The sequence below is a fragment of the Cynoglossus semilaevis genome, chromosome 9, assembly GCF_000523025.1.
Source record: "Cynoglossus semilaevis isolate Cse_v1.0 chromosome 9, Cse_v1.0, whole genome shotgun sequence".
NCBI classification, from domain to species: domain Eukaryota; kingdom Metazoa; phylum Chordata; class Actinopteri; order Pleuronectiformes; family Cynoglossidae; genus Cynoglossus; species Cynoglossus semilaevis.
In genome coordinates, this window is record NC_024315.1 from 9,433,674 (window position 1) to 9,450,539 (window position 16,866).

The following is a 16,866-nucleotide window of genomic DNA, read 5'->3' on the forward strand; positions in this document are numbered from 1 at the left end:
TATTTAATTATAAACATGTCAAATGTCTGAGATATTAATAGACCTTTCCTGGGGTCAATCTTCTAATGTACAAGCTTGCAAATCCCCGGTCACTGAGTGGCCCATCATTCAATTACCTAACATGCAGACTTTGCAGTACAGATACTGTTTTAATGGCCCGTGAGCTCAGTTTCCTGATTTAACAGACCCGTGCCCATCAGCTGGACTTACTGTAGGAGAAACTGTCTTAGCTGGGATGGAGTTGAAGAACAAATTGATTTTTTTATTTTAGCTTGTTATTAGATTCTTAGTAAATGAAAAGACTAGATCTTATGCTATTTTTGAGTATCAAACAAGTGAAAAACAAGTTTTGACTTTTGTACTGTTGCCAGATTCAGTTATGGAAATTAAAATATAGGCGGTTACATGTCCATACAAATATTAACAAAGTGTCTGAAAATGAGGAGTGTCGCTGCAATATACAAATCCACTAAACTGTGTGCATTCCTGTATCTATAAGCAGGACTAGATCTTATGCTATTTTTGAGTATAAAACAAGTGAAAAACATATCTATAAGCACGCGTTTAATTATCTGTAACTGGTGTAGATCCTTAATTTATTAAACATAAAATAATCCTCCTTATTCATCTTAGTACATATTTTTAATAGATACCTGTTTTAAATTGATCTTTATTATCACTAGAAATCCTTACATTCAGAATTCAGTTACTGTCAACCCGACTCTGACCTTGTTCTAGTGTTTGGTCTCTTTTTTTGATGACCATTCAGCCATGTGACCAGACAAAGGCTCAGCCCCTCCAGGGCTTTAAGTAGTGTTTTCCGATGACATCATTATTATCCCCTATAGATCCTGTGGATGACTGTGATCTGCCTCATTACATGCTCACAAGATGCATCACTGCCATTTCCCAGAGTGTTACAGCGACAGGATGGATTACCACATGACATCAATGTGCACAGTTTATATGTAACCTCTTCTCAGAGGCGATTGAACAAAACATGTCTCTTTGTGCAAGAGATCCATATTGAATGTATGTATTTTTTACTAACTTTATCAAGAAGAAGGTTTTTGTTTCGTGTATTAATAATATTCTACACACAATATAAAAATGACAGTGAGAGTTAGTTTACCAACCAATAAAATATTTCTCGTACATTTCGACATGAATACTCTTGATGTTACCATGAGTCTCTTGATGTAGAGCTCATACAGTAAGATCCATTTTGATATTGTATCATTGATATTTTAATTGCTAAACTTCTTGTAGTATTAATTCCGTCATTGCAAAAGTGTGTTTGTGTATAGTGTTTTTTGCTGTTTATAGTCAAATAAGAAAGTTAGATATGTTATTGTTAAATCTTTGTTTTTCCTCTTTTACGCCCGCAGATCGAGAGGACCAATCAATTCTTTGCACGTGAGTTTTTAAATTTGTTTTATAAATTCACTTTTATTGTAAATGAGTCCTCCCATGAGGTTAACGGCTGTTTTGGCCTCACAAACATCTGTCTTCTGTTTAGTGTAGCACAAGCCGCTACACTTTGCTCCCATGTAGCATTTTTGTGTGTGAAACGTTAGCAGTTATTATAAAAATGTGGTTCCCAGTGACACTGTGCAGACTTTCATCACTTGAAAACAGAGGTGTGAAATATGGTGCCTGTGGGATGGCAGCGTATTTACTCTTCAAACAAACTGGTGGGGAAACACAAGTATGGTTCCAGTGCAGAAGTCTCACCAGAAGTGATCAAGTCAGCACTCATCGTTTTGACGGTTAATCTTCTGAGATGGAGCAGCTGAAGAATGTTAAACATAGCAGTCCAAGGCCAACAACAGAGACATTGACGCAACCCCTCCGTGATAGTCCTCCATGTGTAGTAAGAAGTGAGGCTGACGGCCTGTACACACACTGCTCCCCCGTCTTTCCTGTTAAATCTCCCTGTCTGAAAGGAAAACAATATTTTGTGCATAGTTGGTGTATGTCAATATGCACTTAGTGTAAAACCTCAGCTATGCTCTAAATCTAAACTGCTCCGCTGGAGGATTTTGCGTGGTTTGGAAGACTTGATGATTTTATTCTTTGTTTTTCAATGCCACGGTCACTTTGTGACGGCAAAAATGGGCCAAACCCGACAGAAATATGTCGCATTTACATTCTCTTGTTGCGTGATAAAAGCTTTGTTCACTTTGTCTAACAGTAAGTAAAGATAGTTCTCTGTTTTGTCTACATCCATAGGGTCTATTTGAAAAAATAAAAATAAAAAACAGAAGTATCTCTGATGATGTTTGTCATGTGTATTGTGTCACAGAGGTGAGTCAGGAGCTGGCAAAACTGAAAATACAAAAAAGGTCATTCAGTACCTGGCACATGTTGCCTCCTCCCACAAGGGGAAAAAAGACCACAACGTTCCTGTGAGTATTTCTTTGTTTAATATCGCTTATTCTTACATGCTAAAGATTATAACTTTAAGATATGAATGGGTTTAACACTGATGTGATGTAACAAGTTACACTTGATTGTCTTTGTCCACAGCCAGAGTCACCTAAGCCAGCGAAACTGCAGGCAAGTCTTTAAACTTTTTTCATTAACAATAAATATGTAGCTAATAAATTAGACAACTCTTATCGTATGTCTTTAGGCTAATGATGGCTGTTATTGAGCAGTGGTTAAAATTAAATTAGCTTTTGTACCTGAATGCACTTTCAATACTATTCTTTGTTCCTTTTTTGTCAGGCTCAGAATTCAGTTGTAAGTAAAAATTGAATGTATATTAATGATTGAGTCTCCGTTATGTGTTCTACTGTGTGGGTGTCTCATATTTTAGTTTGGCTCATAGTCTTTGTATTTGATACGTAGTTGAGCCTAATCATGTGCATGTTTTATGTATTATTTTTTACATGTTTAGTACTGTTATTTTTAGGTGTTACATTACAATATTCGTTGTATGTTTTTTATATGTATGTGTTTAAATATATACCTAGGTATTTATGTAAATATAGAGTCAAAGACTGTGTCTTTTTAACACAGTACAATATCAGTTAGTTTAATGGAAGGTCAAGAAGGTTAACATTCTCTATGTGGATACAGAAAAACATCAGCCAAAGAAGAAAACTGTTGTGCTAGATTAGGAAGTCAGGAGTGGCAGAGAAGTATGTGAGGGTGACACAGGACAAGAGCAGCAAATCGGTGGTGAGTTGTGAAGTCAGAGTGACAGATGGGTACACAGTCTGTTATGGTGTTAGACAGGTTGACAGATGAGGTCAGACAGGAGGCTCTGTGAAGACTGAAGACTAGGGAAATAACCTACAGTGGTACATGTCAACACTTTAGAGGAGAGTATTGAATGTCAGCAAGAACAGGACAGGATACATGTGAAGCTATAACAGTGATGCGAGTGGAACTAATGTTCACCAACTCAGCTTCAGCTAAACTGAAGTAGTAAAGATTAATATGCTAAAAGTCAGAGATGATGTGTGACAGAGATATAGTAGCTAAAGTACAAGACAAGGTTTACAAGATTGTAGTGAGACCTGCCCACAGCAGGTGTAGTCGAAGATGCTGCTTGTAGTTTTTCACTAGCGTTGTCCACCAATCAGCATATACTGTATGTGGAACAGTTAAAAAGACCAGGCTGCCCTGTTTAGGATTAGGAAAAAACAGTGGGTATGTTTGATAGAGCATGTCGGTGATGACACCGTCAGGCAGGAGAGAAAATGACGACAACAGAAAAGAATGGATGTGCTGGCAGAGTGCATAAGACCTGCAGGTATAACAGTACAGATGGCAGTAAATAGGATGAAATTGAGGCAAATGAACTGCTGTAGGAACTGCTAAAAGGACCAGTAAAAAAAAAAACGTGAAAAACAATACTGCTTTTAAATCTACTAGTATTGAATGAATACAAATGTTACTTTAAATCACAGGTTATTATATTATAGGTTATATCAATGACAGTAATGCAGTGTACTTTTCTCCATAATATCAATCATATCTCCTCGTGTTCTGCAGAGTGGACCCCTGTTTTATGTGAGTAGAATGTAATTTCTAATTTGTCTCACAGTATTGAGGGGATTCTTTACCCACTCTGCTGCTTCTTTCTTTCTAACATGTTCATTAACAATTCTATTTTATGTCAACAGATATTTTATTGCAGGGGTTTTCTCTTCACTTTAAATTTTTCATTCAAATATATTGTGGATTTAGAAACATTGCTTACTAATTAATAATATTAGTCCAAACAGGGAGATTAAATACAATAGAATATGGAGTGTGTATGGTAATTATGGCACTTCTGTGAGAGCAAGTAATTATAAACTTAAATAAAATAATACATACTGTAAAATACACTAATGGAAGAATGATCATGTAAAATTCAATCTTCTTTTTCGTTGATTAATTGCGTTTCACTGCAGTTGCTCAGTCCATCTCTGTGTAAGGGCTGCTCTCACTGTTAGGTTTCTGCTGTTGGACACTCACAGATACAAAAATGTGGTTCAGACATCAGATGCTGACACGCTGGACCCCCTTAGTGACTGTGATCTGCTCAGCGTTTGTCCAGCAGACCACACAGATGGAGGGATGTTGCCAGTTGCGCAACAGACCTATATTTATGTAGAGACAAAGGTTTTGGTTCAAATCCTCTGTGGGCTTCTGCAGCGGCTCTGATAACAGGAAAGGGTCCAGGCTGTCTTTCTTCGGCTCAGTCCTGCTCAAATCCAGCTGCCTAGAAACTCAATTAAAAGCATCTCCTGATGCTCTCCTCCGTCAGATCACATTTCAGGTTCCTTCTCATGGAAAACTACCTCCTTAAATCTCAAGTGGGTGCAGCTATTCTTGACGTAATGGGAAAATATTCCACTTACCCACAGGAAGAGAAATAAGGGTGCAGACGGGATTGTTTTTCTCTCGGTCATTTCTGATTCTGTGGTCTTGACAAAGTCCACACTGCGGCTGAGATGGAAACGTGGCAGACCACCTGTTTAAACATCTGTAAATGTTGCCTATTTATTATTTTAGCCTCTCAAAGCATCTAGTTTAAGACGTGTCTCTCATGTGTGCTGTTTCACTTTGGCATATAATGTTTGTCTGGCTTTTGGTCATACCTTAAAGAATCTCCAGAAATCTGTCACAGCAACTAGCGCTACCGCATGCTACATGCTCATTCAGCACAGCTGCAGTGGTGAACTTTGCAGGGAACAACTTTGTTGTGTTGAATCTAGACATTCTTCCTCTGCTTGAAATTTTCACAGTGCATATTTTGCAGATTGCAGCACTGATTGTAGCTTTTAAGCTAATTGCACTAATTACAGAAGATGTTATTGGTAAATTTATCTGTGAATTGCATTATCTGAAGATAAAAATTTTGATTAATTGGCCTTAAGAATTTTATGCACTGCTAGCTCTCAGTACAAAACTGAAATAAATTATAATTTCATTATGCAAAGATTAGGAATCTTAACTACATATAAAAGTTGAGGTTGACTAATCTGATTCCTATTATTCTAATTGTTTCCTAATGCTGTCTTTGTCTGTCTGCCTTGGCCAGTCATGTTTTTTCTCTCTTTGTGTAATTAACACATGAAACACTGTTGGATTTCCCTTGTCTTTGTCTGCATGCTTCTTGGTTTTGTCATTTATTCCAAAATGTCACATTTAATTTTTGTAGCCTTTGGGATTTCTCTGTGTCTCTGTTGTGGTGAGAAACTGCGACTTTAACATGGCTCTGTTTTTCCAGGGTGAACTGGAACGACAGCTTTTACAAGCCAACCCCATCCTGGAGTCTTTTGGAAATGCTAAGACAGTGAAAAACGACAACTCATCCCGATTTGTAAGTGCCCTTTGAAATAATAAGTATCATAAAATGTGTTGGTAGTCTGTTTGTAAAAGCCACATCCTTCCCAGATGACTTTCCAATTCTTGTCTAACAAATAGGGAAAGTTAAAACTCACAGCGGTATTTGATCATTCTACATCTTCTGTAAGGAGTGCCACGGATTGTGTTGTCAGACGCAGCCGTCTGTTAGTCATTAATGATACCTTTGATGTAGTAAAGCCTCTGAGACCAGAGCCTTAGATAGTGACGTCGAGAGACAGGGACTAGAATAAAACAAGTCTTCCTGTGGTTAATAAATCTGTTAAATTCACCAGTTTCTAGATTCATTGTTTTATCAGATTTGAATCTGTTTTCCACAAAACCCCTTTCCTGCCTGGACTGAAAATATTGTCAGCATGTCTGATGGTTGAGCGTTTGTGTGTGTTATAAACGAGTCATGAAGTCTGGGATTTTGTTCCACTTTTCTTTGTTCTGTGCACTTTATAAGTAAAATATTGAATGTTTATCTCCACAGGGAAAATTCATCCGGATTAACTTTGATGTCACCGGATACATTGTTGGAGCCAATATTGAAACTTGTATCCACATCATTTCACTGTTTTTGTTGGTAAAATTGTTGTTTGAAGACATGTGTTACGTGTGTTGTTTGTGTTTACTGACTCTAAAGATTTTATTTTAAAAGAACCTGTAGATTTTTTTTTGGCCTTGACTCGTCTGTGTCAGATTTACTGGAAAAATCCAGAGCCATTCGTCAAGCCAAAGATGAACGCACCTTCCACATTTTCTACCAGCTGCTGGCTGGAGCCGGAGAGCATCTCAGATGTAAATAAACCAATCACATGTTGTTTACCTTTAATTTTATTTCAAACTGTTTTAAAATGGTTAATTAACAGTGTTAGCAAATACATTTAGTTTTTCTTAGAAATATTTCAGATGTTTCTGACCACAGTTTGTCTCTGTTATTATGTATGTTTTCAGATGTTTCTGACCACAGTTTGTCACATTTGATTAAAACACACACTGTTATTAGGTATGTTTTTATTAGCTTTTTGTAATAAATATAAAAATATAGTTTTGATTTTTTTTTTTTTTTAATGAATGAATGAATTGATTGATTAATTAATTTGTTTTCTACATATTTCATTCCACAGCCGATTTGCTTTTGGAAGGATTTAACAAATACCGTTTCCTGTCGAATGGCAACATCCCAATCCCAGGACAGCAGGACAAAGACAACTTTCATGAGACCATGGAGGCCATGCACATCATGAGTTTTGCACATGAGGAGATTCTGGGTTTGTTTTCTAGATTCTAGACTTCAAACTGTTTTACTTCTTTAACAGTTGAATTTGAAGAGCATTGATTTACCACAAATTGTACTTTTTTTGGCCCGGTGACCTAACTCTTTGTAAGTAATCACATTTTCTCTGGATTCTTAAACGTTTAGCCATGTTGAAGGTCGTGTCGGCTGTGCTTCAGTTTGGTAATGTTATCTTCAAAAAGGAGAGGAACACTGACCAGGCCTCTATGCCTGATAATACTGGTAAATATCTCTCTCTCACACACACACACACACACACACACACACACACACTCTCAGAAGTCCTGTTGCATGTCCTTCACTACCTTGTAGCGCTGACCTCACAGGTCAGGTCACACTTCTGCTCCTTTTCCTTTTCCCATATAGCTCTTCAACCCCTGCCCTCTCCCTTTCTTCCTCACACCTAGTGCCTCACACACTAAACAGAGAGACCAGTGATTTATGTCCCTTCTCTCCCAGAGAGTGTTGTCAACCTGCCATTAGGCCACATCATTATGAGGATTTACTCCAGAAGGAAATAGGGCACAGCTTTCCAGTTCCTCCACATGTGGCATCTGCATATTTGGCACATCAAGAAAATGCCAGTGATGCAGCTTGGCCAAATATTCCCACTGTGACAAGCAAAGCCAGAAAGCAGAGCACATGTTTTTTCACTCCTGAGACTTGGCGGATCCAGGCTAGGGCCTACGTTTTCCCCTTTTTCCACAAGTTTTGTCCATGTAAAGTAGGACGCTTCCAATAATTTTGATTCTAAAATTCAAGAATTGTGACAGGTTTATGGTAAATTCAGTGCTTGGCCAATTAGGTCTGACCAATGTATAACTTCTTTCATTATAATACCTGATAAGTGATGTAATTGTCAAAATTTAGTGTTACAAAAACAATAGTAAAGATCCTGGTCTGATTTAATCACTTCTCCAGTCAGAAGTAGAATAAATGACTTGTACAGTTTTAAATCACCAGTGTCTTTCATTCTAATTTTTATGCTAATGTATTTTCCATCCTGGTTTCCCAGCTGCACAGAAGCTGTGTCACTTGCTTGGTATGAATGTGATGGAGTTCACCAGAGCCATTCTGTCACCAAGAATCAAAGTGGGAAGAGATTATGTCCAGAAGGCACAGACTAAAGAGCAGGTCAGTGCATTTTGTAATTATTTTTGTTGTTGTTCTTTGTTTGAGTTTGAAAACGTAATATTAAAGTCAGTTTCAAGTCTGTCAAGGTCCAAATTTACTGCCTTACTGCATGTGTCCAGTAATGCATGTAGTGCAGACGTCATACTGTTTATGAGTTGTTTATTTCCAGACAATGTGTACAGCCTGTGTAGGTCACTATGGTACATGGATCAGGGTTCTGTCTGTTTTCTGGACTGGACAATACTCGTAGGAGTCTGTTAGTGTAGGATAGATTATGATAAATGTCAAATTAGAACTTTCTCTCCTAAGAGTCATATGATTTCTCTGACCTTGTTCTGTCAACTGACTCCTCTGCTCCTCAGGCCGACTTTGCAGTGGAGGCCCTGGCTAAGGCGACGTATGAGCGTCTGTTCCGCTGGTTGGTCCATCGCATTAACAAAGCTCTGGATAGGACTAAACGGCAGGGAGCCTCCTTTATCGGCATTCTGGACATTGCTGGTTTTGAGATTTTCCAGGTTTTTCATTTTTCCTAATACACAAATGAGAACATCAATCTGTTATTTTTGAGAAGATATTACAATTAAGTGTTCGGGGTTTTTTTTTTCCCATTACAGCTGAACTCATTTGAGCAGCTTTGTATCAACTACACCAACGAGAAGCTGCAGCAGCTCTTCAACCACACCACGTTCATCCTGGAGCAGGAGGAGTACCAGTGGGAGGGCATCGCGTGGAGCTTCATCGACTTTGGCCTGGACCTGCAGCCCTGCATCGACCTCATCGAGAGACCGGTCAGTCTGAAACTTTTTACTGGAATATTTTTTTGCAATTCAAGTATAATTTGAATTATTTTCTGTGCCAGTTTCAATGTTTGCATAAGAATGTCTCATGAGTATCATTTATTATTTTAGGCAAATCCTCCCGGGGTTTTAGCTCTTCTGGATGAAGAGTGTTGGTTCCCTAAAGCTACAGACAAGACATTTGTGGAAAAACTGATCCAAGAGCAGGGCACGCACACCAAGTTTCAGAAACCCCGTCAGCTCAAAGACAAGGCTGACTTCTGCATCATCCATTACGCTGGCAAGGTACGTTGGTTCATTTTCTTTCAAAATCACCTTCAGTGTGTGTTTCTGTCGTAGACCTCCTCAGTGAAAGTCATGTTTTTAAAGCTTTCAGGCCTAAAGCTGTTTTAGCTGCAGTGTTAAGCTAAACCCCAAACTTATTACCTGATTCACATCAGCACACAAACATGCAAGTCTGACTGATGGCACGAAGATGAGGACGGGAGTGATGGTCTTGTAATGAATACCGTTCCATATCTTGTAGTTCTTCCTTCCAGACTTACAGAGAGTAAATAATTCAGCGCTAATTTAAGACAGATGGAATTCGAAAACTGTGAAATGCTGCAGTTTTAAACAAAGGCACTGAGAATTTATTTTCCCAGAGCAGAATGTGGAAACGTAACCACATGCAGTCTTTCTGTGTGAGACTGACCAGAGAGTTTCTGGACGCATGATTTCAACTCTTTACTTTGGACTAGTGTGCCTACCCGTAACGTCTCTACTTCTTACTTGAAATTCACCCAAATTAAATATCAAGCTATGACCTAAGTACAGAAAAGTTCATTTATCTTGAAGTGTTGAAATTGTTGAAATAGAATTACTTTATAATGAATAGAGGCAAATGTACATTGTTGTGCTGAAGAAACTGAAAAAGACGTGAATGATAAATCTGATCAAATCTGTAAGATGATAAAAACAGTGAAACACATTTACACTGTTTTTGACCACTGGGAGTAAGGGTTATGCCAGGACTGGCCATTTGTGAAGTGATTTACTTCCCAATTATGTGTCGACATAATTTAATATTAAAGTTCTGTGTTGTCAAGTTCCAGTTGTTGCTTAAGATAAAATTGTTGCAAATGTTTCCCCTGCGGAAGAAAAAACTGAACCCTGGTTTGATTTACGATTTTAAAATATCATCAGCATAACATTTGAGTCAGTTTGGAAGCCTTCACTGGTGTTAAGCAATAAAGGAACATAGTATTTGTCTCACTCAGAACTGCAGAGCACATCTGTTCGGTGTTATGTGGACCGGTTCAGTCTCCACCACGATCAGTCAAAAAATCAATTTTAGGCTCTTGAGCTCAGTGCAGTGAGGAAAGATATCTGAAATGTCACAAAGATTAATGGTGAAACAGTCATTATGCATATGCACAAAAACTAAAATAAAACCTCAGGTGTAAAATACTAGGACAACAAAGAAGAATACTTTAAGGTCATTTAAAGTACTGTGGTGGAAATGACTGGCCTGTTTAATTAAAAATGTAAATATTTCACTTATAATTCAACTAATATTGTTAATTTTTTTAAATTAGTTTTCTCTCACTTATTTTCACTGATTTGTGTTTTAACTTTTTAAGGTGGACTACAAGGCGGACGAGTGGCTAATGAAGAACATGGATCCCCTGAACGACAACGTTGCCACCCTCCTTCATCAGTCAACCGACAAATTCGTAGCTGAACTTTGGAAAGATGGTAGGAAGCTGCTTCTTTGAATCCTCACAGCCTCTAAACTGCAAAGTTTCAATGATTTGAATTAGACATATTGTGCAGTTCAGATCCTACTGTGTACGTTGACGCAACTGCCCCTTGAAACTACTAACAACGGCTCTGCTGTCCCAACCTGTACGTTCACAGGTTCCCAGATTTATCATAACATCAGCCCCCCTGACCCCCCGCTCCCTTCCTGTGTCTCTCTCTGTGTTGTAGATATTCAGACCATTCAAAGAGCTTCATTCTATGAAAATGTCACTAGTCTGGATGAGCCAGCAGGTGAAAGACTGGGTCACGTACTGTATGGTAGACCTGTGCAAAATAAGAGTAGTGGAAAATGGACAGTCTTGGGTTGTGGAAGCATGCTGCTCAGAGGCTTTGGGGGCTGAATATGATCAGATTAAATGTGTATTAACTAAGCCATGTTGTATTTTGTCCAGGTCTTGCTTTAAACTTCGTGCTTCAGGCAGTGCCTGTGTGTCATAGCCACAGTGGCTCCCATTTGCTTCCAGGATGCATGGCTCCCTCATCTCAGCCAAAGCAGTAGTCTCTCTAGATCTAAATCACAAAAAAGTACAAGTAGAATAGTATCCCAGTCACCTGTGATCTTTGTACTGCTGACAGTTAGGACATAAGCCTTTGGGATCTGGTTCAGCTGTTTGGAGTCTGTTTGCCTGTTTCCTTCATTTCCTCAGATGACACGTCTTTGAGGAAATGAAGGATTTGAAGCTGGACTGAGAGATATTTACTGACATTACTTTCCATCTTCCTCATCCACATATAGAGTTACATTAGGAGCCAACTGAAAGCAGATGTTGCTTCTAGCGTATGTCATGTCTCAGTGCAAGGGGCCAGACAGAAGGTTATGCATCACTGCACTTATACTCCAACACACTGTGACTCATTATAACTCATAATAACTCATGTCCTATGTCACTTTGTAGAGGCATTTTTTAACGATTTATTGGATAAGTCTAATAATATTCTCTATTTTTGTAAATTGTTTAAACCAGTGATACCCACAAGTTCTCTGTGAACTTGGCATTAATTGAAACGGAAGTTAGTGGTAGTTAATAGTTAATGGTAAATACTAAAATAACATTTATAACAAAAATCTGAAATTTAAAACCTTACACAGTATTTTATTATATTTATTTATTTATTTTAGACATTGTTACAGTTTCCCTCTTGGTCATAACTTAGTGATAATGAACGTAGCTGTAGCGGCTTCACTCCTCATCTCCATCGCTGACGGCTCATGAAGCTGGTGAAAGTCCTAACTTTGACTCTGTTTGACTGGTGCTGTTTGACAGTAGTGTTTCTCTGTCTCCTTCATCCATGTGCACTTCGTCATGTAGCTACATCATGTGACCTCTTTTGCTGCCACTGGTTCTGCAGTCAGACTCTGCTCCTCTTTGAAGTCTTTGTTCTCCAACAATTCTTTTTTTCCTCTTTTCTTTGCCAGTGGACCGCATCGTAGGCCTGGACCAGGTGGCAGGAATGAATGAGACAGCTTTCGGGGCAACCTATAAAACCAAAAAGGGAATGTTCCGTACAGTGGGGCAGCTCTACAAGGAGTCGCTCACCAAGCTCATGGCCACTCTGAGGAACACCAACCCCAGCTTTGTCCGCTGCATCATCCCCAACCACGAAAAAAGGGTAAAAATAGAAATTAAATTTATTTATGCAGGTTTCTGTTTTTTTTTTATGGTTTTTTTTTTGTTACAATCAGGCTGGTAAACTGGAGCCCCACCTGGTCCTGGACCAGCTACGGTGTAATGGAGTTCTGGAGGGGATTCGTATCTGCAGACAGGGTTTCCCAAACCGCATTGTCTTTCAGGAGTTCAGACAGAGGTAACTAGCAATTTAAAACAGATTGTGTTTTACTTCCTTTTTTTGAACAATTGGAATTTCATTCATGTTTCTGTTCTTGTTCACAGGTATGAGATTTTGACACCAAATGCAATCCCTAAAGGATTTATGGATGGGAAACAAGCCTGTGAAAGAATGGTAGGGAACTATTTTGTATTCATCGTTTTGTATTTGACTAGTTGTTGATCCATTTTTTGAAACCGGTATTAAAGTGGTTTCTATTTTTTTATTATTATTTTTTTAGATTCGAGCTCTAGAGCTCGACCCCAACCTGTACCGTATTGGTCAGAGCAAGATCTTCTTCAGGACTGGTGTCCTGGCTCATCTGGAGGAGGAGAGAGACCTGAAGATCTCTGACATCATCATCTACTTCCAGTCTGTGTGCAGAGGATACTTGGCACGCAAGTGAGTTCCAGGATACCTTTAATTGTATATATTTCTACTTCCATGTGTTCAGACACTGATCACTACCCCTGATGTGTATTTTTCAGAGCATTTGCCAAGAAGCAGCAGCAGCTCAGTGCCTTGAAGGTCCTTCAGAGGAACTGTGCTGCTTACCTGAAACTACGACACTGGCAATGGTGGAGGCTTTTCACCAAGGTGAGACACCTGGTGGCATTTTCTGATGAAGGAAAATTATGTTTGAAATCTAATTTCAACATGTTTCTTTACAACAGTAATACAGTTTATTTCATTTAAATGTGTTTCTGTGTTTTTGCAGGTGAAACCTCTGCTGCAGGTCACCAGGCAGGAGGAGGAGCTGCAGGCCAAAGATGAGGAGCTGGTTAAGGTGAAGGAGAGACAGCTGAAGGTGGAGAATGAGTTAGTGGAGATGGAGAGAAAACACCAACAGGTAAACATCTTCTTATGAGAAGTTAATTATGTATACCTAGTAAAAAAGACTGATATAATAATTTTCCATTTTTAAAGCTTCTGGAGGAAAAGAATATTCTGGCAGAGCAACTCCACGCAGAGACGGAGCTGTTTGCTGAGGCAGAGGAGATGAGAGTTCGCCTTCTCTCTAGGAAACAAGAGTTGGAGGAGATCCTTCATGACCTGGAGTCAAGGGTGGAGGAGGAAGAGGAGAGGAACCAAAGCCTGCAGAATGAGAAGAAGAAAATGCAATCACACATACAGGTTTAAATTATTTTAATAGTCTGTCTTTTTGACAGACTATTGTCCTTCAGTTTTTGTTGTAATATTTTTACAAAAATGCCATTTTAAAAACTGCCTTTATCTACAGAATTCCCTTCTCTTCTCCACAGGATCTGGAGGAGCAGCTGGATGAAGAAGAAGCTGCAAGACAGAAACTACAGTTGGACAAAGTAACAGCTGAGGCCAAAATTAAGAAGATGGAGGAGGATATTTTGCTGCTGGAGGACCAGAACTCTAAGTTCCTCAAGGTTAGTGCATTGTACTTATCGGGTGTGCAGTGAGAACACAGAATGTGTGACTTTTTCCATTGCCATCATCAGCTTTCTAATGTACATATAAATAATATCACACAGGAGAAGAAGATGCTGGAGGACAGGGTTGGTGAGATGACCTCACAGCTGACAGAGGAGGAGGAGAAAGCAAAGAACCTCAGCAAAGTGAAGAACAAGCAGGAGATGATGATGACTGACCTGGAGGGTGAGGATCTGTGGTTGAATCTAGAACACACAGATACAAGTAGACAAGTTATGACAGCAGTACTACATCGTTTAAAATGTAGACGTCAGTGCGATGTTTGGGATTGGTTTATAAACGTTGTTCAAAATTGAAATCTTTGCTGTCTCTCTTCAGAGCGTTTAAAGAAAGAGGAAAAAACCCGCCAAGAGCTGGAGAAGGCCAAACGCAAACTGGACGCTGAGACCTCTGACCTGCAGGACCAGATAGTTGAACTTCAGGTCCAAGTAGAGGAGCTGAAGATCCAACTGACCAAGAAGGAGGAGGAGCTGCAGACTGCTCTGGCCAGGTAATGTTTGTGATACGAATAAATCCCAACATTAGAGCAAATAATTAAAAGAAAATATTTACAATATAATACTAAAGGGTACTGCAGAAGCATTAGAGCAAATAATTAAAAGAAAATAAAGAAAATATTTACAATATAATAATATGTGTATAATATTAAAGGGTACTGCAGTTTTATTCTAAAGAATCTGTTTTGTGAAGTCTTTTTCAAAATGTCTGTCTCCAACCAGGGGTGACGAGGAGGCCATACAGAAGAACAACACCCTGAAGCAGGTGCGGGAGCTTCAAGCCCAGCTTGTTGAGCTTCAGGAGGACCTGGAGTCTGAGAGGATATGTCGAAGCAAAGCTGAAAAGTTGAGGAGAGACCTGAGTGAAGAGCTGGAGGCTCTGAAGACAGAACTGGAGGACACGTTGGACACCACAGCTGCCCAGCAAGAACTGAGGTGAATGTTTATCACAGGTTCATAGTCTCTCGTTTTTTTATCCCTCACCTTCTGACCTTCTACCTAATGTCTGAACCCCAGGACCAAGAGAGAGCAGGAGGTGGCAGAACTGAAGAAGGCCATCGATGAAGAAACCAAAAACCATGAGGCACAGGTCCAGGAAATGAGACAGAGACATGCCACTGCACTGGAAGAACTGTCCGAGCAGCTGGAACAGGCCAAGAGGGTGAGGGGGTTTAATACATGGTCTGTAAACTGGTTCTAAGAAGTTCTTGCAAATTTTTCAGGCAAGATTCAGTCCAAAAGCTCTTGTCCAAAAGATAAGGTGGTCTTGAAAAAAAAGTTACGCTAACAGTGACACTAAAGTATTTTTGTGGTTATGTTGCTGTAGTTCAAGACCAACCTGGAGAAGAACAAGCAGTGTCTGGAGAGTGACAACAGAGAGCTGAGCTGTGAGATCAAGAATCTGCAGCAGACAAAGACAGAATCTGAACACAAGAGGAAAAAGGTGGAGGCCCAGCTGCAGGAGTTTATGACCAAGACCACTGAGGTGGAGCGAGTAAAGGGAGAGCTGGCTGATCGCTCAAACAAACTCCAGGTCAGTATCGTCACCAGTATTACACTAGAAAAGTGCTGCAGTATTTTGTTTTATTTGAATGAGGCAGAATGAGCTCCATGTCTTTTGTTCATATTTGTTATTTTATCAGGTTGAGCTGGACAACGTTTCTGTTTTGCTGGAGGAGGCGGAGAAGAAAGGAGTCAAACTGACCAAGGAAGTCGAAAACCTGAACAGCAAACTGCAAGACTCTGAGGTCTGACACAAAACAACCTGGTGTTGAGAAGTGTTCAGGAAAAAAGAATAAAGTATAAAATCAGAAATGGCTTCAAATAAATGGCCACATGTATCCTACATTTAAATAGTATCATTAAAACCTTTAGTAAGGCAACTCAGTATAGATAAAATATAAACCTTTACACGTCGACCATGTTACATATTCTAATGTCTACTGCAGATCCCACTATTTGAAGTATTTTACATTAAAAAAATGAAAGTAATTATTTGTGTCTAAGAAACTTTTCAGTTCAATAAAATAGTTTTGTAAAAAAAAAACACAACTTTCCTCCATGTTTTGTCTGCTCATCATCTCCGTTTGTGCTCTGGTACTTCAGGAGTTGAGGCAGGAGGAAACGCGCCAGAAGCTGAATCTGAGCGGCCAAATCCGCCAGCTGGAGGTGGAGAAGAACACCTTGTTGGAGCAGCAGGAGGAGGACGAGGAGGCAAGACGCAACCTGGAGAAACAGCTGCAGTCCGTGCAAGCTCAGGTACAATGGTGTAATGTTTACAAACATGCAGTTACGGCACAGCTTACGATCTACATGTCTGTAGTGATTTATCTCTGCACATATGCATGTACGACACTGATTGATGGCTCGACTGTTGCCCACGACTGAGTTGTAAGAGAAAGGCAACCGTGAACATCTGTGCTGCTGGTGTGGGGCAGCAGAACTACAGCAGTGATTCATTTAGGCAGAAGGTTGGGCATGTTCTCATCTCTACTGTGTGTAGACGTGAAGGTCATTTGTCAAACAGTGTTAAAGGGAAACACTTGAAATGAAGTTGAATGTTTCTTTTAAAGCCTCAGTGAAGCTGTTTAAATTAATATTGTCCTTAATGGTGTTAATCAGTCTACAGTCTCTCAAACTTTTTTGCAATTGTGTCTAAGTCTAAGCCATAGAGTTGGAGTTGAGATGGTATTTT

The 16,866-nt window shown here is 39.4% G+C and overlaps 1 protein-coding gene across 1 annotated transcript in view; it reads left to right on the forward strand.

Annotated features, from left to right (window-relative positions):
* LOC103383769 (myosin-10-like) overlaps window positions 1-16,866 on the forward strand; it is a 30,137-nt gene that overhangs the window by 7,349 nt on the left and 5,922 nt on the right. The window contains exons 3-32 of the mRNA XM_025058925.1: window positions 1,389-1,416; window positions 2,306-2,408; window positions 2,530-2,559; window positions 2,731-2,745; window positions 4,006-4,023; window positions 5,732-5,824; window positions 6,344-6,407; window positions 6,553-6,651; window positions 6,981-7,124; window positions 7,277-7,372; window positions 8,166-8,284; window positions 8,647-8,799; window positions 8,899-9,072; window positions 9,193-9,366; window positions 10,704-10,818; window positions 12,302-12,495; window positions 12,569-12,690; window positions 12,777-12,846; window positions 12,953-13,113; window positions 13,200-13,308; window positions 13,430-13,561; window positions 13,639-13,845; window positions 13,974-14,111; window positions 14,217-14,340; window positions 14,494-14,665; window positions 14,895-15,107; window positions 15,189-15,333; window positions 15,499-15,705; window positions 15,815-15,919; window positions 16,278-16,430. Coding sequence (XP_024914693.1) covers window positions 1,389-1,416; window positions 2,306-2,408; window positions 2,530-2,559; window positions 2,731-2,745; window positions 4,006-4,023; window positions 5,732-5,824; window positions 6,344-6,407; window positions 6,553-6,651; window positions 6,981-7,124; window positions 7,277-7,372; window positions 8,166-8,284; window positions 8,647-8,799; window positions 8,899-9,072; window positions 9,193-9,366; window positions 10,704-10,818; window positions 12,302-12,495; window positions 12,569-12,690; window positions 12,777-12,846; window positions 12,953-13,113; window positions 13,200-13,308; window positions 13,430-13,561; window positions 13,639-13,845; window positions 13,974-14,111; window positions 14,217-14,340; window positions 14,494-14,665; window positions 14,895-15,107; window positions 15,189-15,333; window positions 15,499-15,705; window positions 15,815-15,919; window positions 16,278-16,430 — 3,677 coding nt within the window. The remainder of the gene's footprint in view (window positions 1-1,388; window positions 1,417-2,305; window positions 2,409-2,529; window positions 2,560-2,730; window positions 2,746-4,005; window positions 4,024-5,731; window positions 5,825-6,343; window positions 6,408-6,552; window positions 6,652-6,980; window positions 7,125-7,276; window positions 7,373-8,165; window positions 8,285-8,646; window positions 8,800-8,898; window positions 9,073-9,192; window positions 9,367-10,703; window positions 10,819-12,301; window positions 12,496-12,568; window positions 12,691-12,776; window positions 12,847-12,952; window positions 13,114-13,199; window positions 13,309-13,429; window positions 13,562-13,638; window positions 13,846-13,973; window positions 14,112-14,216; window positions 14,341-14,493; window positions 14,666-14,894; window positions 15,108-15,188; window positions 15,334-15,498; window positions 15,706-15,814; window positions 15,920-16,277; window positions 16,431-16,866) is intronic.